Consider the following 25,443-nt stretch of genomic DNA (forward strand, 5'->3'; position numbering starts at 1 on the left):
ACAAATTACCACGTGTCCTCGTGCCTCGTGCCTCGTGGGTTCGATAAGTTTGACGGGTGCTCCATTTACAGCTGTTTCTCTCTCTCTCTCTCTCGTTAGCCTTTACTCTGCCCCTTGTCCCGCCTCCTCTGCCGCATTCTGACAATTAATCACTTTGTCATACTAGACACACGGGTTCCAACTCTCTCCTCTCAGTCGCCCCCACGTGGAGAGCCTTCAATCATTAATTTATCATGTGCACTTAGAGCAAAATTGCGACAAGCTTTTCCACCTTCACATGCCCTGCCCTGCCCTGCCCTCGTGCTGTTACACTTCACAGCACCTCCCCAATTCACGTTCTCTCTTTCTCTCTCTCTTTCTCTTTTTAGTTCCCTTTGTTTACCCTTCTTTCACTATACCCTTTACATTTTCTATATATAATATAACAATATACATATACATGCATACATATTTCTGCGTATGTGTCTGTGTTTGTGTGGCAGGTGCAGTGGGTCCTGTGTCCATTTGCGCTGTCCTTTGTACCCTGGTATCCTGGTATTTGTTGAGTAAAAAGGGTATGATTTATTCGTGGAAATTCATGTAACAGGAGCAGAAAAAAATCACTCTTATTCCGCCCTATAAAGTACAGACAGCAGCAGTAGTCGAGCCGGCATAGAAATGTCCATCTGTAAGGATAGATAAAAACTTGGGCATAATAGATTTAGATTTATAAGAAAAAAATAAAATAAAACCTCTGTAAATAAATATGCCAATATTCAACACGATCGGACTATGACAAAATAAAGAAAAAAAACAAATTTCTAAAAAGAATGTTGCTAGAAATAAAAGAAAAAAAAATAATATTTGGAATATTAATTTATCTTTTCGGTTTAATTTTAGAAAGCTAAAAGGTTTACAGTTAAAACTGAGATTCAAAGATTTTAAGGGATACTTCTATTGTCGTAATCCTTACAATCCTTGCAATCTTTATTTTTATTTAAAAAAGTCCGGCTGTTGCTGACACATGAGGCCGCCCCCATGTTTGGCATGGGCGTGGCTGGTTGCAATTTAATTACCATAGTATGGGCAGGTTGATGGGGCAGAGGGATGGGCGTAAACTACAAATTAATTGCGCCAACAATTTGCCGGCAATACCACAGGGTGCGATATTTACACACAGAATTAAAAATTAATACAATTTCTCAACAGAACAAAAATAAATATAAATATTAAATTATATATGTACATACAAATGTATATATATCTACATATATATTTTATATCCCCCGCCTTTGATTGTTCAGCTGATGAAATTTTAATTGTATTTGAGTTGAATGCATTTTATTATAATAAAAAATAAAATATTTATGAATAAAAAAATACATATCACTGATTTCTCATGCCACTCTTTTCTCTCTCTCTCCCTCTCTTTCTCTTTTCAGGTAAGTTTTTCTGGTTGCAAGCGGCCAACAAAAAATCAATTAATTTAATTACAAGTCCATCAAATAAAAGGTAAAAATGCTGGCATTTAAGTTGAACTTTTAACATGAAAAATGAGGGAAATGGCACACAAAAATATTTTTAAGCACTCAGCACTTTAACCAGTTTGTCTCTCCATTATGCCCATTGAGGAACCAAAGAGCGAGAACACACAAGGGAGAACTCGACCGCATTGTCAGACTGCCATTTTGCCCATTCTCCTTCAGCCCCCCGCTCACCGCCTTCCCACTGCGTTTCGCGCTCTCTCATGTGTCGAAAAATGCAATTTCTTAAATTTCCATTAATTTCGCGCTGTCGACTTTTGTGAAATGTCACTTTGGGCGACACATTCAAAAAAACATTCAGGCGACAAGAAAATAAAGCGACTTGTCTCGGGGATATGTCCTTCTGCTGTTCCTTCTGCTGCTTGTGCTGCTGCTGCTGCTGCTGCTGCTGCTGCTGCTGCTGCTCCTCCTCCTCAGCGAACAGCAATAACAATGTTGTCAGCCAAGCAAATAATCACAGGTGTGCGATGGTTGGGTGGTGTAGCAGAGGATGTACCACAGAACGTCAGAGGGAGAGAAGGAGAGGCAGTGACGGCACACGGTAACAATCCTCCCCCCCGCTGTCTAAGTGACTGATGCCTCTCCCGTGGAACAAGTGCAGTGAGAGGGATGGCGAGGAGAAAGAGAGCAGACAGTGGGGCCTTCAGCATCCACTAACAAGCGCGCATGGGTGCGGGTTTTCTGTACCCTGTAAAGGGGCATCATGAGCATATCATAAGTTACAGAAGTTCGTGAAAGTTTGATGCCTTAAAATGATCTATTTTGCAGGGGTACGTACCCCCTATGTATCTTTAAGGGAACCCCATGAAGGATGTATCTTTGAAATTAACCTAGAAAATAATGTATCTGCTGAAGGAAAGTGTATCTAATGTTGCTACTCTTCGTTGTTTCCTTTTTTTTTTTTCTTGTACTCTCTTTTTTTTTTTGTTGTTGTTTCGGGTGCTACTTTTAATGACATACGTGGACCACGCCCTACGCTTGTCGTGCGGGGTGGCAATACCATGGAGTGGCATCCCATTCAGTCCCCCCCTCACCATGCTCATATGGATCTTGGGCTGGGATGCTACTACTATTTTAGTCGCCATCAGTCAGTTGTCGGGGTGTCGGTGTCGTCGTTGTCGCTCTCGTTGTTGCCTCTCATTGTTTGTCGCACGATGGAACAAGCGACTTTACGCCCAGCAAAACGTGACATTTAATTCAAAATGTTTTTGCACCCCGTGGGAGGGGTACTGTACCCCGCACTGTTTTCCACACCGCTTTCTCCTCTCCTTCATTTCGCTTGCTGTTTTCCACGATTTTTTTCTTCTATGTTTTCCTCGCCCTCGCTCGCTGTTTTCCCTCTAACCTACATGTTTTTTTTTTTTTTTAGTGTTTCGCTTGTTAAGAAAATGTGGAAAAAGAAGGAAGAAGGGGGAGATACAGGAGGCTGTAGGTCCCATGGAATTTATACTTAGTATTTTTTTTTGTTATCGATAACAACGATATTCGATTGATTTATCTACATTTGAAATGATTTACCACCACATTCCCGAACCATCCATCACCTGAAAAATCTTAGAGGTAGACCAGATATAGGCAGCCGTTCGTAGATCTTTGCGGATATTAAATTTAATGGCAGTCTTCTTGATGCCCAGAGCGGACATTTCCATGACAGTTTGCAGGGCAGCATCGATAATATCCTCCTCGCGGGCATCACGGAACCGTTTCAGTCGCTCGCTGGGCTCAATGTGGGGCTACAGGGATCAAGGATTATATCTGACAGATCAAAGGAATATATCGATCGTTGAGTATACTGCAATAAAAACTCACACATTTAATGTTGCATTTGCTCAGGGACTCATTAATCGAATCGAACAGCGCATTGATGGTCTGGGAGATGCGTTTGGCACTCATCCTGCCATAGGACACATGATTAATGTTCGTCAGATACTCAAAGTACGAGACCGTCACCCCGCCCGCATTGCAGAACATATCGGGCAGAATGAGAACCCCACGATCGATGAGAATTTTCTCAGCGGCTGGGGTCGTGGGTCCATTGGCTCCCTCCAGTATAAACTTTGCCCTGATGTCCTTGGCATTCTCGCTGGTGATGACCTTTTGTGTGGCACACGGTATCAAAATGTCACAATCGGCGATCAGCAGATCCTCCTTCGATTCCTGCGCTTTGGGATAACCTTTGATGCTATCATTTTGGTCTCTATAAGCCAAAAGATCCTAGGAAAAGAGGAATGTCAGGAGGGATCTTCAGGGATCGTGTGCGTGCAAACTTGAACTCACTTCAATGTCGATGCCCTCGGTATTGGTGATTGACACATCCCATTCCTTGATGCCCACAATTTTCCCGCCTGCCTCAAAGACAAATTTGGCGGCAAAGGAGCCCACATTGCCGAATCCCTGGATGACAATCCGCTTGTCCTGCCAACCCGTCTGCCAGCCCAATTGATCCATCCAATCCTTGTCCTGCAGAAAGATATCCGCCGATTTCCAGACGCCTCGTCCCGTGGCCGATTCGCGTCCCCGTACGCCGCCCGTGTGCAGCGGTTTGCCCGTCACAATGGCCTTGGCGCTGATGTCCTTGAAGCCGAAGGTCTTGCTATACTGGTCCTCCATCCAAGCCATCTCCCGGCCGCTGGTGTTCACATCCGGCGCCGGCACATCCACGCCAGGACCAATCATGTTCCGCTTGAGCAGCTCCATCGTGTAGCGGCGCGTGATGGTCTGCAGCTCATCGGAGGAATATCGCTTGGGATCGATGCAAATGCCACCCTTGGAGCCCCCAAAGGGTATGTTCACGCACGCGCACTTGAAGGACATGATGGCGGCCAGGGCCTTCACCTCGCTGCCCGTCACATCGGTGGCATACCGAATGCCTCCCTTGAGGGGCAATCGATGCAGCGAATGGTGCGCCCGATACCCCGTTATCACTTCGTACTCATTCTGCCGTTTGATGCTGAAAGTCACCTCCAGGGCGGTATTCACACTGCCGATCCTCTGCAGGATTCCCTCCACTCTCTGCGCCTTCTGTTCGGGTGTCATGTACGTGTAGACATCCATTTGGCGGATCAGTTCCTTCTCCAGCAGCTGTGCGGCCTTGTGGTAGTAGAACATGATCATCGATGAGAATTCGGGATCCTTTTCGGTCTCCACTTGCTGCAAATGTTCGGGGATCTTGTGCAGCTGTCGATGCCATCGCTGAAGCACGATCTTGTTGGCATTCTTTTGATGATGATATTTATACAACTTTCGTAGCATTTTTTTAAAACATTTTTCCCCGTATATTGAAGGAAGAATCAAAGCCAAAAGGGATACAAAATATCGATAACTATGGGATTTAGAAATAGAATAGGTAGCTGCTATCGATTTTGAAGTATTCAAACGAAATACACCCACCCCAAGGATTAATTCAGTTTTTTTTTTTAAATCGATTAATAATTAATCGATAACCGCGATAATCTCGGAAATCGGAACATTTTTACTGAAATTTATGCATCAAAAATGTTTTACAAATAATTTCTAATCCTCATCCTCGTCATCCTCATCGCCCTCGCCGCCACCGCCTTCCTCGCCGCCCTCCTCCTCCTCGACCATCTCCTCCGAGGAGCTAATCTCCACAATTGGCTCAATCTCCGAGGCCAGATCCTCCTCATAGTCACTGATCTCGCCCAGCTCCTCCATACACTTGTCGTAGTTCTCATCGAAGCGAATGTTCTCATTGAGGGAAGCCACCTCCACATCCTGGTCGGCGGGCAGGAGAGCCGGCGCCGTGCCCGGCGGACACTCTGTGATGTTGCGGATCTTCAGGCCGTGAATGTGAAAGATGGCCGAACGATTCGACTCCAAGAGTATCTGATGGAAGACACTCAGCAGGCGATCGATGTTGCCGAACATGCGCACCGAGGCACTCTTGGGGTCCTCGCCCTCCTCCAGTATGCGGCCGACAATGTGATGCCGATAGGGATCCATCAGGTAGATGAAGTCCCCCTTCCGCCACAGCGAATACATCTGATTGTTGATCTGAAAGATGACGTAGTCGTTCTGCTCCAAGGCCTTCTCCAGCATCAGATGAAAGTCATTGAATTTATACATTGGCACGCACTTCCACCACCCCTCAAAGAGGTTGGGCGAGAGCAGAATTTCGGCCACGAACTGGCCCATGCGGATCTGGCGCGGGAACGAGTCGAGGTCCATCGGTTGACTCAGATCGTTGCAGGGCTCCCAGCAATTCTTGCACATGTTGACGCCATAGCACATGACCTTGTCGTACATTTTCTGATCCCAAGTGGCGGGATGATCGATTTTCGAGGCCAAGGCACTGGCCACGGCCACCGGCAGGGCACTGCGATTGCGCAGAGCATCCTTTGGATTGAGCGTGAGATGTAGATTCGATTGCACATACGCATAATCGGAGGCAATCACATCAAATTCGCTCATTCTCACGCCATGCTCTCGATCGAAGGACCGTCCCTCGGCGCCCGGTGTGACCAGGCGCACCACAATGATCTCCCGCAGCGTAAACTTGTCCGTCTTCTCCAGATTACTCTCCTTTTTGATCAGCCAAATGACATTATCCAGCGACTTGAAGGCCAGGAGCACGGGATAGCCATTGTCGTGATTCGCTTTCAGTGTGTCCGTGTCGCGTCCATTGAGATCGAGTACCATCCAAATGCCCTTCTCCTTCCAGATCAACAGATACCAATTGGGTGTCCAGAAGATGCCATATTTCACATGCTTGAAGAACGCGCGCATAATTCTGCGCAGATTCTTCAGGGTATTCGGATAGCCGGGCATCTCGATGGACGCCTCCAGTTCCATGGCGAATTCGATGTCGTTGATCTTGAAGTGGCGCGTCACGCGCTGCTCATTCTCGTCGTAGATCTCGGGATTCACCGATTCGTTGGCATTATCCATGCCCTCGGAATCGCTGAACAGCACCTGACCCTCGGCGACAATCTGATCGATCATCTCCGGCAGCCATTCGTCCCGTCGCGTATAGTAGCTGTGGGCGAATCCCTTCAGATTGCCCGCAAAGCGCACGCTCTCCTGATTGGCGATGCCCGTCCTCACCGCAGAACTGCCGGCCACCACACCGATGGGATAGCCCAAGGATCTGTCGTAGTCGCCGCGACGCATTCGCGCACATTCCTTGGCATCGAAGGGCGGATAAAAGGGATCATCGTGGCCGCCAAAGTGCTTGCACATTAGCGTAGAGCAGGGACTGACGTCCGTCAAATGAACGAGGCGTTCGCTGGAATGGCAAAACAAGGGATGGAAACAAAAAGACGAAACATAGATAAGCAGATGGCCAGAGTGGCGTGGCCTGTAGCCTGTACATACCGTGGCGGACATGGCGGACAACATGGTGGTGGTGGTGGCATACAGCATGCACCACCTTTTTGACGTTTGCTTGGCTGATTCGTTGCCATTTTAATCCGAGAAAAAAATATCTACAAATAATTTATCGAGTATTTGGAATGCCAATCGTTTCGGTTTGTTTCGCTTGGAGAATATGAAATGAAATGATTTTAAATAGGATTAAGGCTTAGACTTTTCGGCAGAAGGTTACTTGTGGGGGACAATCTAGAACTGGATTGGATTGAGAGAAGATTTTTCATTTACTTTGAGCGAAATTGTGGGGTTTGTGGTATTTATTGAGCGCGACTTTCAACACTTTCAGCGTGTCCGAAAACGAAAAGAAATTATCAGTTATTTTAGGGACAAAAAAGAAACATTAAATTCTGTTTTTGCTCAGTGTCCTATTTTTTCCTCTAGTTTTTTAATCTGTTTGGTCGATCGCAGGCTCCTAAAAGCTTTCCTTTGAATATGTTCATGCATATGTAGGTATTTATTATGTATGTATGCGTGGGCTTTTGCTCAAGAGATAGCTAAGCTTTGCCCTTTGCAAGCCCTTTTTTGGGCTTTGCTCTGCTCATTTGCAGACACTTTTTTTGTGCAGGTCTTGTTGTGATTGGGAGGCATAATATATCTACATAAAATACTACTTGCTAGCTCTGTACATTTCGATATATTCTTTCAGTTTTAAGCCAGTACTTTAAATAGAATTTTAAGGCACTTTAAACCAGATTTTATGGCAGCCTTTAGATAAACTGTGAAGTGCATGGAATCCTCTTGCGTTGCTGCCTTCTGCTGCTGCATTCTCAACTATTTTCTCATTTCATTTAGCTTTCATTTCATTTACTTATCTACCGAGTTTAAGCAGCTTTTCATTAGCTCTTTCGTTGGCTTTTTTCCATTGGCATCCAATTGACACTCACCTGCTGACAGCAGTCGCTTTCCACTGTACTCCACTGTACGTTTATCCCTGATTTTCATTAGGGAGGTGCCGTGCTTTCGAGGGGGGAAAACTTATGATAATTTTTATGGTGCCGCACACACACGAGACTTGGAATCAGATGGCGACTTGTGATTGAAACTAGAGAGCAGCAGAAACTGCGACCAAGAGCCCAAAGAGTGGCCATTTGAATTGCAGGATAGCCATTTTGATACCCTAAAAGTTCTATACCCATGAAAGAGCCTCACAGATCAGATCCAGGGACAAATAGTTAAGATCCTGCTGTCCCTTCTTCCAGGGTATCAATAGCCTCGACTACTACTTAGAGGCTAGGCTGCTTTCAGCTGCAGCGCCTTCTTCTTTTTGCTCCTGTTGTATATGTATTTGGCTTTTACGATGGCGGCAGTTAATTCCTTATCCTGCCACAGACAGACAGCAAGGCAGAGAAAACAGTTAACAGGGCAACAGCTAAATGTAATTGGAAAGCTCATCAAGTGCTGTGGCTGCCACACAGCCACACAGCCACACAGCCACACAGCCATTGCTGCCACTGATGCCACATTGCCATTGCTGCCACTGCCACTGTCGTTGCTGTTGCTGTTGTCGTTTTGTGGCTTGCCACTTGAGTGAGTCCCAGAAAAGTATGCAAAGAATTTTGTACGCTCTTTGGTGTTTTTTTTTTTTTTGTTGCCTTTTTGTGTGTGTGTGCGGTTTATTGAAAAGGAAACGCACGTGGCAGCAGCATCAACAGGGGAACAGGAGAGCGAGTTCCGTTCCCTCTCTCTCCCAGTGTTGCTTAGCTAAGCTTCTTTTTCTGGTCTCTCTCTTCCTGCTTCTGTGATGGCATTTACGAGCAATCCCTTTATTGTCCTTTTGTTTTCTCCTCTTTTTGGGCGAACTGAAGCTTGAGGTGGAGTTCGAGGAGGGAGAGGAGTAGGCTGTGGGGCTGAAGGTATCCATTTAATTGGCTTAGTCCAGGGCGAGGATGGTCGGCATGAAGAGGGGAGACCAGTGCATGTGGCATTAACAATTTTCTTCTGTTTTGTGTGTGCAACGTTTTTATTCCATGTCATCCAATCAGCAGAGAGGCATGCCCCTTTCCCACCTCCTTGCTCCCCATGTGAGGGAGATTGATTCCCCAAGCAGCCCTCAAAGTGGATTTTCTTTCCGTATTTTCTGTCTTTCCCTTTTGCTTCGATTTCTTTCGTGTCCCATCAAGTTGGGTTGGTCCTTGCTCTTGGGGGAGTGCAATAAATTTGCACGTGAATCTCGTACATTTTGGAAACACTTCATTAAACAGGCGAAACTGGGAAATCGGTTAACGGTTATAGCTATGCCTCTCCCCACTCCACACCACTCCCACCCAGGAGGCTTTCTCCTGCTGCTGCTGCTGGTGCCTGGACTCTGATTTTTTGACATTTTCTTTAGCTATTTTACTCTTTGCAACGCCCCAAATGTATCCACATTTTTGCTGCAACGGGAGGTCCCTCTGGGGGGGGCCGGCTGTCGACTGCTGTTTGTGCAACAAAAGTCCACAGAAGGAGTTTTTCTCTTGGCCATCCCCAATCCCCAAATGATGACCGCTGGAACCAGGGCTGCTCTGCTGCTGCTGCTTCTCCTCCTCTGGCCTGCTGGCTGTCGTCTCTCCCTCTCTCTGGTTCAGTGCTCAATAATGATTTCCATGGCGAATTATTTGCATTTCCCCAAACTCATTATTGTATGCATTGTGCAGCAGAGCCTCTGCCCTTCGTCCCCGCCTGTCTGCCGTCTGCCGTCTGCCTGCCTCATCCCTAAAAATGTTTCCACCTGAATCAGATTGGGATTCGAATTTGGCGAGTCCTTTGCTGTAGTGAGTACATTTCACTGCCATCCAACTGCTTTGTTAGTTTTCGTGGTTTTTCAGAATGGAATTTTTGCAGCTAATGGAATTTCAATGAGAATGAGAAAATAATCAGAAATGCAGAAAGTAGGAAAACTATAGACTTTGCTTTAAATTTCCCTTTAATTTATATACATACACACACATATACATTTTCCGTACTACGAAAGTTGGTGTAAAAAACGCGATGTCGATTTTTTTGCTGCAGATTTAATTAATTTAATTAAATGCATGAGAATGGGGAGAGAAAATATAGGGAAAAAAAGAGAACCAACATGTAGAAAATCTAGGGAAAGATAGGAAAATCAGGAGAAGCGGTAAAAAAGAGAGATGGAATCAGAGTGGCAAAAATATATGCGGAAGGGTCCACGACAATTCATTGTTGAAAAAAATCATATTTCTCTGCCTCTCTGCTCTTTACCTCTGTGCTGCTTATTTCCGTTCCATCCTCAATTCATTTCATTCCATTCCATTCCATTTCGTTTCGTTTATTACATGTCAGACTTCAATGAATGTCAGTTTGACAGTTCATAAGACAAATACGACAAGAGGAAAAGGAAATGTGGAATACTCGTATGTGTGGCGGGATGTGTGAGGTGTGTGGGATGTGGGGATAGTTTTGTGGGTTTCTTTGGGTAGAAGAAAGTGTGCGGGTGCGTGTATGGGGAAGGGGGAGGGATGGGAGAAGGAACCATTACAGGTGGACAGGTGTACACATGCGGGTGAATATTTCTCTCTCTCTCTCTCCCTTTATTTCTGTCCCTCGTGTGTGTATTTCTGGGTGTAACATTTTGCGGACATTAATGTGTCAGCGTGCAACGGCTTGTGGCATATGAGAGACGTGCTTGGGCACCTTCACACACTACAACACACACCACAGCCTCAGAAGAGCAAGAAACACAGTGGCTCCCTGGGACAGGAGGCAGGAGGAGCCTGCGGGCGCTGCAACTCTTACGCGGCTCCTTTCGGGTAGCAAATTCTACTTCTCCTTCTCTCTCTCTCCCCTTCTCTCTCTGGCGGTGTGGGGCGGTAAGACGTATAAGTGGCTTAAAGCAGAAATTGAGATGCGGGAAGATGCCACCAGGATGTATGTGTGGCGGCAGGCTGGGCGGGGATATGTGTGTTGCAGCTGTTGTCGGCACATGACAACTTATTGGCATTTGGCTGGCTGTCTGCCTACCGGCCTCGAGTCCTTCTCTCGCTGTCGCCGCTGCTGCTGCTGCTGCGAGGCCTTAAACAATTTCTATTCGCAAATTGAAAATCAGATAAGTGACACAAAATGGGGGCGAGCAGGCTTCACTTTCATCACTTTAATAGATGCTCACACCCTCCCCACCACCTGCAGCTATTGACAGCTCTCCTTCTCCTCTCTCTCCCTCTCTCTTCCCCACTCTCTAACAGCTCTATCTCATATCCTCTTCCCACTGCCATGTCCCTTTTTGACAGCCTGGAGACAGAGAGAGAGAGAGAGAGAGAGAGAGAGAGAACTTTTCAATGCATTGTCATAAATCATTTTGCGGCAGAAAACAAGTTGGACGGACTCTGCCACGCCCACACGTAGAACAGTGACTGCCACATGCCATTGGGACATGCCACATGCCATTGTGTGTGCCACAAACACACACACACACCCACACACACACACACAGAAATAGAGGAAGAGAATGTCAAAGTTGAGGCAGGAATTGCCATCCCCATCCCCAGTCCCGTTCCCGTTCACTTCTTCTTCTGCTTTGAATTCCACTTGTGATTCTTTCTTCATTTCTATTTCTGGCTCTACTCAGTTTTATACCTGAGGAAAACCTTAACTTTTTCTTGGCTTTTTCTACTGTTTTTCCGTGCTTCTTTTCTTGGCTTCTTCTACTGTTTTTCCGTGCTTCTTTTCTTTGGATTTTCTTCTGTTTTTCTCTGCCTCTTGAAGGTGCATTATTATCAGCCGAGAGCTGGACCTGGAGCTGGAGCCTTGAGTGGGGACAAAACGGCTTGAACGAATGTCCACTCCACTGGCCATTCCACAACCCACTCCACACATCACGTATACGCCGCATTGTCCAGCACTACACATGCCACTTGCACCGCTTTCTCCTGCTGCCTGCTGCTGCTGCTTCCTTCCTGCTGCTTTTTGCACATCTCTCCATCTGCTGCCTTAACATATCTTAATATATCTGCTTATTTTTAGACATGATTTTCTTTATATTTTCCACAGATTTTGTGTACATTTTTTCCCGCCCCCTTGTTAGAGGGTGTAAAATTTCCAGCACTCAATGTGTTAACAGCTGCTGCCCCTGCCCTGCCCTGTCCCATTCAATGAGATGATAAAAGAGTGTGGCATGCGGCATGTAAGGCATGTTGCAAATGGGTTTCTTCGTTGTTTGGGGCAACATGAGATTTTGATGTTGCAGCGTTGCCACCCCTGCCCCCCGCCTGACATCGACAGCTGCTGCTGCTGCTTCTGTTCTGCTTTTATAGTTTGTAACTTGAGCGAAAAATAAGACATTATTTTTGTTGGTCTAATATTTCATTATAGGAAAAATCACTCCGAAAATGAGCATAGAAAATGGAAAATGTCGAAGGAATTTACTATTTCTTATAGAAATTCAATAAGTTACATTTTAAACGTTTCAACTGATATTTTAGACAATTTCTAAAGGAAATAAGTCCCCCAATATTTATTTTATTTGTATACCTACTCATTTTTAGGATGCCAATTTCTTCCGCCCATTTTCCATTATTTACTTTAATCACCAAACTAATTGCTTGCTCCTCTAGGATATATGGGATATTCTTCGTTTTTTGTAGCTATTCCTTTTTATTATTTCAACCTGATATCCGTGAGTTGAGAGCCCTCCTCCCAAAAACCCCTTTCCAGACTCTCATTAAGCAGCCATTTCTCAATTTCGTAGTCTCCCCCTGTACCACCTCTCCGGCCTTTATCTGCTCGCCTGCTATTCTCCGTTCTCTGCTCTGAACAGAACATAAAAATGTCTGGCACTTCCTTTTAGCTGCTGCTGCTCGATGTCCTGATTACTGGCGAACTGCTTCCGTTTTTAATATTTATAATCCACTGTAATTAAGACGAGAAACGGGAGAGTAGCACACAGCAGAAGGAGAGACAGAGAGCGCCAAAGAGTCGCACACGAAAAATGAGAAGAAAAATGTGGCATTAATTACCAGGAAAGCTTTTTACGGGTCCTTTGCCAGGCAAGGAAACGAAACGGAACGAAACGCAAAGAAAAGAAAGGGAAAACTGCATGAATATAAATGCGTATCACTTGAAAAATGTATAATTAGCGGAGCAGTTAATAACTTTTCTTGCTTTTTGTTGTTGTTTTTGGCGAATTGCCACGCACCACAGGAACGGGAAGGCACGAAAGAGCTTTCACCGCACGCACTAATTAAATATAAAGTGGAGAAGGGAGGGAAAGAGAGATAGGCAAGAGAGCAGAAGTGTGGCTGCAGAAAGAGGATGAAGAGTTGAAGAGTTCGCAGGTCGCAGGTCGACGGTCGCCGGTCGCAGTTCAGCTCAACCGTTCCATAAATTTTAAAAGCAAAAAAGTATTTTTAGTTGACCTCAAAGGCAAGGAGGGTGTAAAGGGTGGAAGTGAAAAACCGCAGAAGGCAAAAGGGAAAATTCCAAAAAAATTCACTCTGATGACAAAGACCAGAAGCCAGACGCTGAAAAATGCGTCACGGATTGAGATAAGTTGGGCATCGCATCCGCCCCATCCTTTGGCGAAGGAAGGATGCCCTGTTTTAGTAGGACCCCTACTGTACCTTCCAGCTGTCCTGCCTTCCCCCACTCTGCTGCAAACCCACTACTGTACTTTCTTCAGCATTATTTGTGGACTAATTTGTGGTTTTTCCTTTTGCTGTGTGCTTCAAATTAGCTTCATTATTGTAATTAACTTTGTTTGCTTTACTAATCACCCACTCTCTTGCTCTGCGGATCTCTATCCCCCCGTCACTTTGTCTATGTCAATCTATCTATGGCTTTTTGTTAAATTGAACAAATTAGTTGTAGAAATAAACCTTTATTTCTTTTGGGTAAATTGAAACCCTAAACAAATGACACTTGATGTGGGATTTTTGTCCCTCCTTGGAATCATTAAAATAAATAAATGATTCGCAGAAAATTAAATAAATATTACACTCGAGCATCACATTTCCTTTTGCTCACGGATCGAAACATATGTGAATATTTTTATTCTTTCAAATCAAAATTCAATTCTGTTTTCCCTCTCTCTGGCTGTCTCTGTCCGTGTTTCCGTTTCCGTTTTGTGGGGCTGCCACGTGGCTGACATGTTAAAAGCCTAAATAATTGCCAACCATTTTATTTATGTATTTTATTTATACGATTTTTATTCATCTCGAATTGTCAACCAACAAACCAACCAAAAATAGAAAGGAATGAAATGGGTAGGTTTTCGTACTTTTATTGGAGGGTATAAACACGTGAAATACCCTGGGAAAAAAAATGTTTGCTAAAATATGTTTTACAAATGTGTAATCACATGTAAAGTGAAATTATATACCCTAAAGATTTTCTATTATTTTCTCAGATTTCTTTCAGTGTTTTCCGAAAGTTTAAACTTCTCCAACAGCCCTTAAATCGCTCCCTCTGTCTCTCTCTCTCTCAAATTCTGCGAAATTTCCACGCTTGATTTACTTTTCCTTCTTTTGTTTGTGTTTGCATGGAATATTTCTTGGAAATTCTATATACAATATATCGTAAATGTAAATCCAAATTAGGTTTGGGGTACAACAAAGGAAAGCCCTTAAATTATGGTCGGTTAAGTGCGCCCGTGACTCGTTTTGGTGGTCATTAAAATGAATCATTTATAAAGGTACAAACGAATAATAAGAGCCAAAAGTTTGTTGAGATTAATGAAAGGGAACGGCAGGGGGGAATGTAATCTAAGTTTTGGGTCTTAAATTTTCACTGCAAAATCCGCTATGCCCATGGTTGCAGAGAGGAGATTTTAAGCCTCTTTCGATTTAAATTTGCCGAAGTTCTTTGGTCTCTTGGAACTTTTGTAGATTTCTTAGAATTTTTACCTCTTTTCCCCCACCACTAGATTTGATTAAAACCCCTCTTTACCCCTCTTGCTCTATTTATTGCTGCTGCCCCTCGAATCGCATTGAATGGCGCAGTTTTTTTCCATTGCAATTGTTTATAAAAGTTCTATGGAAAAAAAATCGCAATGTCTGAAGTTTTGGGTTTCATTCATTCTGGTAGAAGCTCTGGAAGAGTCTCTCCCTCTCTCTCGCGCTCGCTCTATGGAAGATAGGTCTGTTCTGTCAGTGTCTCCCCGGAGTTCGGTGCGTGAACATCGTGTGTGTGTGTGTTTTTTCAGTTATTGAAACAGAAATTGTAATCCCTATCCATAACGATGAAGCCGTTTTCATCTGCGGACAACAACAATAACAACAACAACAGCAGCAGCAGCAGCATTAGCAGCGACATGCAACGTTTGTCATGGCTACGTTGGCATTTCAATTTGCATAGCATAAACGCTGCTGCTGCTGCTGTCGATTTTGGAGGTGCAACAACATCGCGCGGTGCCTCTGGTGGTGGTGATTCAGCAGCAGCTAGGGATGAGGCAGCCATCACTCAGCTGGAGAAGGAGCAGGAGCAGCAGCTACCATTTCGATTCCCATTGCCATCCTCCGCTCTGTGGCAGCAGCGGCAGAGGCGTTACCTGCAGAACCTGCTGCAACTGCAACCTTCTGCTGCAACGATTGGCGGCGGCGGCGGACATTATGTGAGTTATTTGCTAATTGCCAACAAAACTGAAAAACAGCAGAAAACAGTAAAAAGTTTTTCACTCTGTTGCCGCGCTGCCACACTGCCTGTGACGTGACTGAGGCGTGGCATGGCATGGCATGGCGGCAACAACATGTCACACCGTGCAACATGACAGCCAACAACAGAGGCAGACAAAACCACACACACACAAACACACTGGAGAAGGGGGAGTAAGGTTCTGTAGGGAAGTAGAAAGAGGGTTGTGGAGTGCAGTGAAAAAGAGAGAGAGAATAAATTTCGGTTTACATTCCCAAATGAGTGTTAAACACTCTGTTTAGCTGCGACTGAGATTCCCTCACGTGATTCGTTTCGACCATTCATTCCATTTCCATTACAAATGAATGAGTAATGAGGGATTTTAGCGGATTAAATTTGTAAGAAAAGTTTGGAAATGGCTTTGGAAATATCTGAGAATTTGTAAGGATTTTAATCGAACATGGAATGAACTTCTGTGAGGGAATTTAATAGAAATTTTGCACTCAAATGATTAGTAATGGGAACTGCGAACAGCAGAATATACTTACTCCTCGCGGACACACGGTACTCCGTGCCTTTGATCATCACCGTGCAAAACAACATCCGAAAGTACCCCTCTGTACACTCTCCTCTCCGCACCACTTGCTGTCTTTACTCCGTTATAGCCCAAATCCCTCGCTTTATATTCGCGCTCACTCTCCATTTGGTTTGAGGCTCCAGTAAAGAGAACGAGAGAGCAAAACAAAACAATTGCTGGCTTTTTGTTGTTGCTTTTGCTTTCTGCCTGCAGATCAGACGATCGACAGAAGCCAATGTAAAATGCAACAACTGCTTTGCTTTCAGAAATTATGCGCATGCACACATACTGTGGGAGGGCAGCGTAGGTGAGCCGCTCAGTGAAACCGAAACCCAAGCAGAGCGCGCTTATCTCGAGAGAGCGCGACTTTGCGCATAAGCTCTGCAGGGCAGAACGAGATAGCGCGATCCTAGGCTCTCATATTTTGTAGAATATTTCGTTCTGGAGCCGCGACATGTCCGTGCATATCGCGTTCATATGTCCCCCCCCCCCCCTTCTTCTCTTCTGCTTGCTTTCATCTTAAGTTTTGATTGTTTACATTTGCATTTGCTGATCACTGAGATCGCGGGCACCCAATATGTTGTGCGATTTGTGGGTGATGAGAGGCTGAGGGAATTCTCTCTCGACAGCACAAAACTACTGCCATAGTTATTTGGTATGGGCTTTAATTTCAAGAGTGCTGTGTGAGCTTTCAACCTTTTCATAGAACTCGCAATAAGCTGCACCTAAAAATTTGACTCTAGCGCCACATTTGCCTATAGCATGTGTCCCTTTCCGTTCCAGCGTCTAGAAGTATTCCTGTTCCGCCCAATTGGTTTCCATTGTAATTTCGAGCAAAAAATGTTCATTGTTATTGACAAACAAGCGACATTGTGCGGCTTTGATTGTCATCCTGTGTGGGTCCTGCAACATACGAGACCGAGACCTGCAGGCCACACCTCAACTCTGTTCAGTTCTCGCTCTCTCTCTCTCTCTCTCTTTGCTGTCTACGGACACCGCATCTCAGGCACTGCCCAGGGGCACTTCACTCCGTTCTCCACTCGATGTGACGACCCCCCTTTTTGGCTGGCTGTCTCTGTGGCTTTTTCCGTCTTCGTGCGCTTTGGACGTGTTGGGACACCACTTAATTTCCGGCAATGCGAGTCACGTACGCTCCATCCTGCCTTTATGTGCAATGACATTTTCATTTTGTACACAGACATGCAGAGGGACACACACAGCTGCACATAGAGAGACCTTCACACAGACACATGAACAGACAGAAGGGGTGCAGACATGTTACAACAAATGGCAAACACTCTTTTTGGCCTTGCAACAGACCATGTTGTTGTTGTTGTTGTTTCTGTTTGCTGTTGTCAACTCATTTTGTTGCAATTTGCAGTCGAAACAAAGAAGAAAAGAGTAAAAAAAAAAAAACACTAGGAAACTCCAGAGGGAAACTCACTCCATAGAAGAAAATGGAAGTCGTGTAACTCGATTATTTTTAATTAAAACAACATTTGGAGAGGCGAAGAGAGGCCTCTAGGAAAAGGCTTCTTCCAAAAAAGAAAGAAAAACTAAAGCAAATAGAGTTCAAAGAAAAGCAAAGACAGCAGAAATAGTAGTGGCCTTTTGAATTGCAGACTTGTGCGGTCAGGAAGCGGAGCTTAGAAGAGGTTGTCCCCTTAAGATTTTCCTTTAGATGTGGTGCCTTAATTAAGGAAAAGGAAAATATCTGGAGCAGAAGCAGAGTTTTCGTGCGACAGCCAGACCATGAACCAGAATCCTTTGGCAGCAAAGGAGCTGGGAAATTGGATTCCTGTGTTTGCCTTTCGGGTACAACGCCTCCTCGGTATCATAATCGAAGTTCCTCCCCACCCCTCCCACAACAAAAATCGCTTGGCATATCAAATTTTTTGATGAGGAGATTGATAGGGTGACGGTACGGGACTTTGAGTACGACTACCCTCCCCCATTTGTTTTCTATTTCTTTTTTCTTCTTCGATTTGTTTGCTTTAAGCGGAAACCATTTGTTTAGACTTGTTTTTTTTTTATGTTGTATTATTTTTGACTGGACGTGAAATAAAATCCAACAACAAACGTGTGCGGAATTTCAAAGAAAATAAAACTCTGTGAAAGTATCAGCTTACACTGTGTTTACATAAATATATATGTATGTACATATATTTTTAGATAAATTATAAATAAAAAAAAAGCGGAAAAACTTTTTCAGGTGTGAAACTTTGCATGAAACATCTGGGAAACCCTTCTGACGAAGACCTTCTGCATGTAATTGCACACTTGCAATGAGATAATATTCAAGGGAATTTCCATGTAATTTTCCACATTTCGCACAACTTTTTCTCTTGAAAACCAGTAGCAGAAAAATATAATTAAATTTTGTGTTACTCAAAAGATGAGTGGGTGGGGAGGGGAGGGGACATGTTAAGGGTCTAATCTGCTACTGTCCCTTGCCCAATGCCTCTAGGACTCCCTCAACATCTCTTTGTGGTTTGAATGTTGAGCTTTCTCGCTCTCTCTCTCTCTCTCCCTCAGTGTGACAGAGACAGAGTGTTGGAGCAAGCGCTAGACAAAGCTGGGGGGGAGGGAACAAGGAAAATCTGCAGCTGGTGTCCATTCGTTTCCATGAGAAAAGCGAAGATTTATTGGAGGATTACCCCCTCGAAACGACAGGAGCTGTAGGGTGGATCCTCCTCCTTCGCCTGCTCCTTAAGCCGCTTAAAGATTTTCCAATTCGCAAAGACAAAATGAAATAAGAAATAATAATTAAGTGTTGTATTCCCCTTCGCCTCGTTATTTGTTGCTGTTCCTTTTCATTGTTAATTTGCTGAAAATGGTGTAAACTTTAATTTACTTTTATAATTTGTTTTTGTGTGTTTTAATTGTTTTTGCGCTGTAAAATTTCATTGCCTACTTTTTGGCTGCCCGCGCTCTCTCGCGAACTGCCATTAAAAATTCAATAAAAATACTCACTAAATATAAATGCAGCAGCAGCAGCAGCAGCAGCAACAGCGGCAGCAGCAGCAGCAGCAGCCGTTGAGAGCGTTAAAAATTTTCATTAAAACTAAAATTGCAATTTCGGAAAAAGCATGAGAGAGAGAGAGAGAAACTTTCAGGGGATAACGGTTGAGGGAGAGAGAATTTATGATGCTTACGTGACCGCTGAAAAGAGGGGGGACTGGGGCGGGGGCTGGGGCTCTTAAATGATGGCTTAAATGAGTCGTGCCTGGCCCCGTGGCCAGTGGCATAAGTTGGCCCAGAGAACTACCCCTCTACCGTTCCTCTCTCCTGCTACTCTATCTGTAGTGCACCCCTATTTTCCCCTTCTGCATTTTCCCCAGTTGCATTTGAATTTATTAACAAAAGTTGGCCCACGTCCACGAGGCACGAGGCAGGCAGCAGGCATTCAGCAACAAATGAAATGTAATTTTATATTTGAGACTAAAATAAATAATAGTTGCAGAGGGGGAAAAGCAGGCAAAAAAGGCGCCAAACGCAGGGGAAAATATTATAAAATATAAAGCGAAAAAAATATAGAAATAGTAGGCCGTGAAAGATAATTCCAAAACGCCTATCAAGATTAGCCAAGAACTGATACAATTTGTTGATACTTCTTCCCCTAAGTATAGTAGGCCTTTGTTTGTAGATTTTTCCATGTACCCACCAATGAAGTCAGTTCCATTCAGTGTGTTCGTGGCCGTTGTACAGTTTGGTTCTATAAATTATAAGTGACGAAAAAATATTTATTTTGCAAAAAAAAGTGTCAAATAATATTTATAAAAAATCGCAAAATCAACAAAAAAAAATACGGTTCTTTCAAATTAGACGACTAGCTCTTTTTTATTGATACTTCAAAATATTTGTAATTTTTGGTTTTGTTTTGAATTTGTGAATTTTTGTTCGGATGTTCTGTTCTGCCGAAATGCGTTCAATGCGGCACCGTACACTTCTGACATCTGCTCGGATCAGCAGATCGTCCTCTTCATCGTCTATGTATGTGGCTTGGCTTCGTTTCTGGAACATCATTTTGGTGTCTGTTGTTTGGTAAGCTCTACCATCAGCATGTTCTTGTTGTGTCCGTCTGATTCATGTGAGTTTTCCTTGTACCCCCAAAGTGGAAGCACCCAACGTTAGGGAATTATTTCGGCACCAACTCCCATCAGTGATCCTGCCTTGGCCTTCAAGCAAAATCATCTTCCATCATCGCTCAAGCCTCAAGATACCAACGGATGCTTCCTGCTGGACGATGAGTGATGAGTTCTGTTCCTCGCAGCAGATGTCTGAAGTGTCCAGTGCAGCACTAAACGCCTATCTGCACAGTTCCTCCATGCAGTATCGATAATGCATGCCTCTGCTCCTGCTGTTCCACTCGGGCATCCCCTTGTGGACGCTCAAGCCTTGTCTTTATACAGAAACAGAAACTGGGTGAACGCTAGAGCTGGAAACAGTTTCATCTTGTACTCCTCTGCTTCTGTATCTTGAGGATCTGCAACAGGACCCTACAGGCCCCTTTCCTCCACAGCAGAGGATCGTCTTGGGATATCCCTGAATAAAACTAAACTAAAACCAAATAAAAGGCGTTTAATAGTTGACTTATAATATATTTTCAAGCGATACACAACGGTTCAAAAAACTATACACATAAATAAAATCCCGGCAAGGAAAAGCCATCTGTTTCCAAAGTTTTCTTTTTCCACGCCGCTGCTAAGAAATCACTTAGTGGAAAAGTTTCTTTCTTTCGCTTTTCCACCAAATTTTTGTTGTTTTGACGGCTGGTGCGAAGCGTTAAAGGCTTAGACACACACACACAGCCCCTTTTCCCCTCTGCCAAGAGACCCCTTTCTGGCCGCCCTTTTCCTCCCTTTTTGATGGCTGGAAATGTAATTTTGTCGTAAATGTCATTTTTTATGTTGGTTTCTGTTTCGTTTCTGCTCGTTCCTGTCGCCCTGCAATTGTTTTTTGTTTTGTTTTGTTGCTTTGTGAAAGCAAGAAAAATGTCTTCAAATCAAAGGCAGGCGAAGGCCCCCTTTTTGCAGAAGACATTTCAACTCTTTTTTTTTTTGTTATTTTTATTTTTGTTATTGGATTTTCTTTTTCGTTTCGTTACATTTAATGAAAATTTGTTGGCAAACGTGGAAAGGCGTGGAAAATTTTAAATTGATTATTGCATGGTCGGTGGGGCCACGAGCCGGCCGTCGGGGATCCTTGCTGTGCGTTTCCCTTAGTTTTTCCCATCACCGCATGAGGTACGTTTTTTCTTTTTGTGCGCGCTTTTCGGGGATCCCTCTCCCTTTCCCTTTCTCTCCTTTCTCTCGCAATGGTTAATGTTTTGCTGCGCGGGGTAATATATTATCGTTTATGATGTTAACATAAAACTTGCACGCTCCGAAAGAGTGGAGCAGCAGTGGTGGAGTGGAGTGGGGTACCTGGTACTCTTCTCATCCACTTTTATGCCTCACTTGCTACGTGCTCATAAAATAAACGCCCCAAGATGGATTGGCCTGGCCTACTGGCGCACCCTCCACCCTCCATGTATTCGAACATCCATCCGAAATGGTAATCCTGTATCCTGAAAAACCCAAGACATAATGGCATTTGTAGGACATTCTGATTCTGCCATTTTATAGGTGGAAAATGCAGCAATTCCCTCGCCTGGAAAAGCCAGGGTCTTGTTTATGGCCTCTCCTGTTTTGTAAAATGAATTATGTCCTTGGATTATGTGTGGATAAGTAATTTGTAGGTTAATTTTGTGGAAAAGTTGTAGCTTAATCAGCATATGATTGCCACAAAACAAAAAAAAAGGGGTTTAATGGAGGTTCTCCTACGTGAAAGGAGATTGAAGGATGAAGAATTATGGCGATTATTTGCTAGATAAATTAAAGAATTCTGAACAACTTTTATGGGGATGTAATTCTTTTTTTTTTTAAGAATTCTTCAGTTGAGTTTTGAGACATTATTAAGGGGTTCCAGAATCACAAAAAAATAGTTACAGAGCATATGAAATAAACCTTATGAAAACCCAACGAATAAATTTAATTTTTTTTTAATATAATTTTTAATTAATCTAATAATATTTCAACCTCAAAGTTGCATCTTACAACTCTTCTAAAAACGTGAAATATTATTCAAAATGGTAGATCTAATCTCTTCTTAAAACTTGAAATAATATTCATAACCCTAACTCTAATCTCTTTTGAAATTCTATTTTAATTTGAAAAATTTTAGCCCTTAAAAAAAAAGAGGAACAGAAAATTTTGTTTTTTTTTCATTTGCATGGCTATGAATATTTATATACGGACTGCATTTAGACCACGTCCCACCAACTCTCTCCTAAATAAAATAATGTACAAAAAGGAAACTGAAAATCCGAGTGCTTTCCCTTTTTTGTGTTGCACTGTAAGAGCCCCCGAGAGTCATAGAAAAATATGCAAAATAGGCTGGAAAACTTGCATACACATATCACACATACATACATGTATATACAATGCACTCACATAGATACGCATGTAGATAACATTTTCCCCTACCTACCACTTCTTCTTGTGTAACGCCTATTTTTAGGTACCAGAAACCACAGAAATATCCTTTGAATTCCCTTAAGCGCTTTCATTCCGTGAATTTTCCTGCAACGTTACAGGGTGTGGGCGTCCTTGGAGAGGGAGGGTGGGGACACAGGACAATGGCGAAAATTAAATTTACCGCCGCATAGAATTAAAATAGGCAAAAGTCCGGGAGAGCAAAAAAAAAAATGGAAGCGAAAACTGAAGTAAAATCCTTTTGTTTTCCGCTCTTGCGCCCACCAGAGTACCCCCTTCGTTTGTCCCTGCTCCCCTTCCCACTGACTACCGCCTTCTTTCTCCACTCCCTTCCCCAGTGAGACCGCCTCTTTCACTCCTTTACCCCTGTGAGTCCCTTTTCCCAACGGTCTTGCTATGCCGTCGGTTTTAATTATGGAAAAAGTTTTTGCTTTATTTAGTTTAAACAATAAGTGGTTGGAAAATATGAATTATACAAAGAGAAGGCGGTCCTCCGCGCACCCCTGTCTCTCTTCCCCATCTCTGTCTGTATTTGTTGCTGTAGCTGTGTGTGTGTCTGTGCGTGTTTGCTGTATGTCTATCTGTCTGAGTGTGTGTGCAAACATTTCTTAAGGAATATGCAAATATTTTGTGTTTTTTTCACATGCATTTTCCTTGCACCTTTCCACCCCATTTTCCCAGGCGAGAGGCTCTGAGGTGCGGCTTTGCATGACAAGTGAATCGTTGAGGCAGAGTCCCAGATTTTCTTTCTTTTCGTTTTTGCATCTTGTATTTGCTTGAGGCATCTGTGTGTGTGTGTGTGCGTGTGTTTTATTATTGTAGAATTTTCCTTTGTGTTTCGCAACTAGTTTCTGCATTAAGTAATTTGAAAATTTGTTTGAGGTGCATTTTTATGTGCGAAAAACGAGGAAACGGTTGAGTTTTTTTACCTTTATGATAAGAAAATGCTTTTGTTGGAAATGCGGATCTAACAAGTCAATAACAACTATTTCAAAGGCAGATTGGCTACGCTGTATCGATTATAATCGAATTTATTCGATTGCTTAAACAATTTTTTATTATTTTCGCGTTTTACTAATTCACTTTGAAATATTTTTAATTCCATGCTCTGTCAATCTTTAAAGTATCTAAAATAAGGCCTCCCTGCCCCATGGATCTGACTGTTCCTGCAACGCCCCCTGCCCCTACACACGCTTATTATAACCGCTCACGTATTTCACATTCCGTTCCACCTCTCGCACGACAAGTCAAAATCGAAATTTGCGCATAAATTTTCCAAAAAAGAAAACGACAATAAATATGACAAAGACCCGCCGCCACCGAAAACCCATCGAACGAGAACAACAACAACAACCGCTAATCACAAAACGTTTATCAGGGGCCCGTGCCCTACCCGCCCGTCCCCACCGACAAGAAGGCCTCCTGGGAAAGGAAGGAAATTCCACAGCCAAAATGACAGTGGCAGCAGCAGCAGCACCTCCTTTCCTGTCTCCTGTCTCCTGTCTCGCTTCTCCCACCTGTCACTTGGCAATAAATTATTATCATTAATATTTTGCGCTTGATTTTGCTGCCAGACTAAGCAGGAAGCACAGGACTCAGACCCAGACAGCGTTATAGCCTATCGCAGGATATCGGAAACGAAACGTTTTTTGCATAAAAATGTGGGAAAATTCTCGCTCTGCTGTGTTTATGGGTGGCTGGGTGGGTGAGTGTATGGCTGAGTGCTAATAGAATCGGGAACAAAAGCGTCAACGAAAATGTTCCGAGACGCGACGAAAATTAATAGGGAGAAAAGTCATGACTGGGGGACCCACCGCGCCAGCTTTTGGGACTGCCTCTGGAATCTCATGCTACCATCTGTCCCCCGTACCACTTTTCTGACACACCAGCGGTACTTGGGGTATAACGGGCAGAAGAATTCCGAGAACTAAGCAGCTGTATCGATAATATTATTAAATATTCATTGCGATCCATGGAATAAACTGTTTTTACTAACAATTTGAACGATATTCTCTCTGAAATATAATCCTTTGTCTACCGATATATTTTTAGATAATTACCGATTACTGGGCATCCTCTAGTCTATAGTGGTAGTCTCTGTGGCTCACTCTCTCCCCACTTCTCCACCTTTCTCCCCTATTTTCTGTATATTTTTGGGACGTGTGCGTGAGCCACAAAAACTTTACAAACACCCTCGCAAGTGCACGCGATAATGGCTCCCAATTTGGTAATTAATCACGTCCTCATACTCTTACTCGTCCTCGTGCTCGTGCTCGTCGTCCTGCAGCACACAGGAGCCGCAGCTGGTCATTGGAGAAGGCAGGCAGCAGGCAGGCAGGCAGGCTGGCTGGCAGAGGATAGAAACAGGCAACAGGAAGCCCAGGAGTGGATGGGGAGTGCATGGTGCTTCATATTTTTCTCCATTTTCCATTAGTGCTGCACGTTTTTATTTTTGGGCTCGTTTTATATAGAAATTTTGCAGCCAGGCGACGAGGCGTCGTTGCAGCCGAGTCAACGGTTGAAATTAAGCGAATTTGAACGAGCGATAAAATAATTACCTTTATGATTATTTTTAGGGGCGTGGAGAGGGACTGAGTGAGGGTATGATGTGTATCCATGACTAGGCTTCGGGCAGGCACATACCCCCATGTGTGTGTGTGTGTGTGTGTGTGTGTGTGTCGGGCCTTGGGGTTTCAATGTGCCAAACGTGTCTAATTTAGCGGCTTAAATTTATAGCATTTGTGCGCTTAAAATGTTTGGCTATTCCCTTTTATGACCCTACAAAAACATCCCTAAAAACATCCTGAAAAGGAATGGAATGGGATGTCGGGGGATGGGAGGGGACTTTCATTCCAAA

General features: G+C 43.8%; 3 protein-coding genes across 24 annotated transcripts in view; 1 reads left to right on the forward strand and 2 right to left on the reverse strand.

Annotated features, from left to right (window-relative positions):
* LOC111073978 (protein alan shepard) overlaps nucleotides 1-25,443 on the forward strand; it is a 147,832-nt gene that overhangs the window by 48,049 nt on the left and 74,340 nt on the right. The window lies entirely within an intron of this gene.
* Nucleotides 513-4,871, reverse strand: LOC111073979 (glutamate dehydrogenase, mitochondrial-like). 2 transcript variants are annotated; one of them, XM_022366576.2, is made up of 4 exons: nucleotides 3,801-4,871; nucleotides 3,333-3,737; nucleotides 3,042-3,256; nucleotides 513-665 (listed from the first exon to the last, which is right to left on the reverse strand). In XM_022366576.2, coding segments are annotated over exons 1-4 (1,596 nt in total). In that variant the 5' UTR covers nucleotides 4,776-4,871; the 3' UTR covers nucleotides 513-664. The 2 variants fall into 2 exon arrangements, with proteins under 2 accessions (XP_022222268.2, XP_022222267.2); XM_022366575.2 differs by lacking the exon at nucleotides 513-665 and having other exon boundaries at nucleotides 2,951-3,256.
* Nucleotides 4,917-7,041, reverse strand: LOC121404658. The gene is made up of 2 exons (XM_041594613.1): nucleotides 6,858-7,041; nucleotides 4,917-6,768 (listed from the first exon to the last, which is right to left on the reverse strand). The coding sequence occupies exons 1-2, from the start codon at nucleotides 6,944-6,946 to the stop codon at nucleotides 5,037-5,039; spliced, it is 1,821 nt and encodes a 606-aa protein (XP_041450547.1). The 5' UTR covers nucleotides 6,947-7,041; the 3' UTR covers nucleotides 4,917-5,036.

This window comes from Drosophila obscura, unplaced genomic scaffold (genome assembly GCF_018151105.1).
Source record: "Drosophila obscura isolate BZ-5 IFL unplaced genomic scaffold, ASM1815110v1 contig_30, whole genome shotgun sequence".
Taxonomy (NCBI): domain Eukaryota; kingdom Metazoa; phylum Arthropoda; class Insecta; order Diptera; family Drosophilidae; genus Drosophila; species Drosophila obscura.

Coding starts and splice junctions, on each gene's coding strand:
- LOC111073979 (XM_022366575.2), bottom strand. CDS start 4,775: ATGCTACGAAAGTTGTATAAATATCATCATCAAAAGAATGCCAACAAG. Junction 3,738..3,800: donor CCGAGGGCATCGACATTGAA/GTGAGTTCAAGT, acceptor CTCTTTTCCTAG/GATCTTTTGGCTTATAGAGA. Junction 3,257..3,332: donor GCAAATGCAACATTAAATGT/GTGAGTTTTTAT, acceptor TGATCCCTGTAG/CCCCACATTGAGCCCAGCGA.
- LOC121404658 (XM_041594613.1), bottom strand. CDS start 6,946: ATGGCAACGAATCAGCCAAGCAAACGTCAAAAAGGTGGTGCATGCTGT. Junction 6,769..6,857: donor TGTCCGCCATGTCCGCCACG/GTATGTACAGGC, acceptor TTGCCATTCCAG/CGAACGCCTCGTTCATTTGA.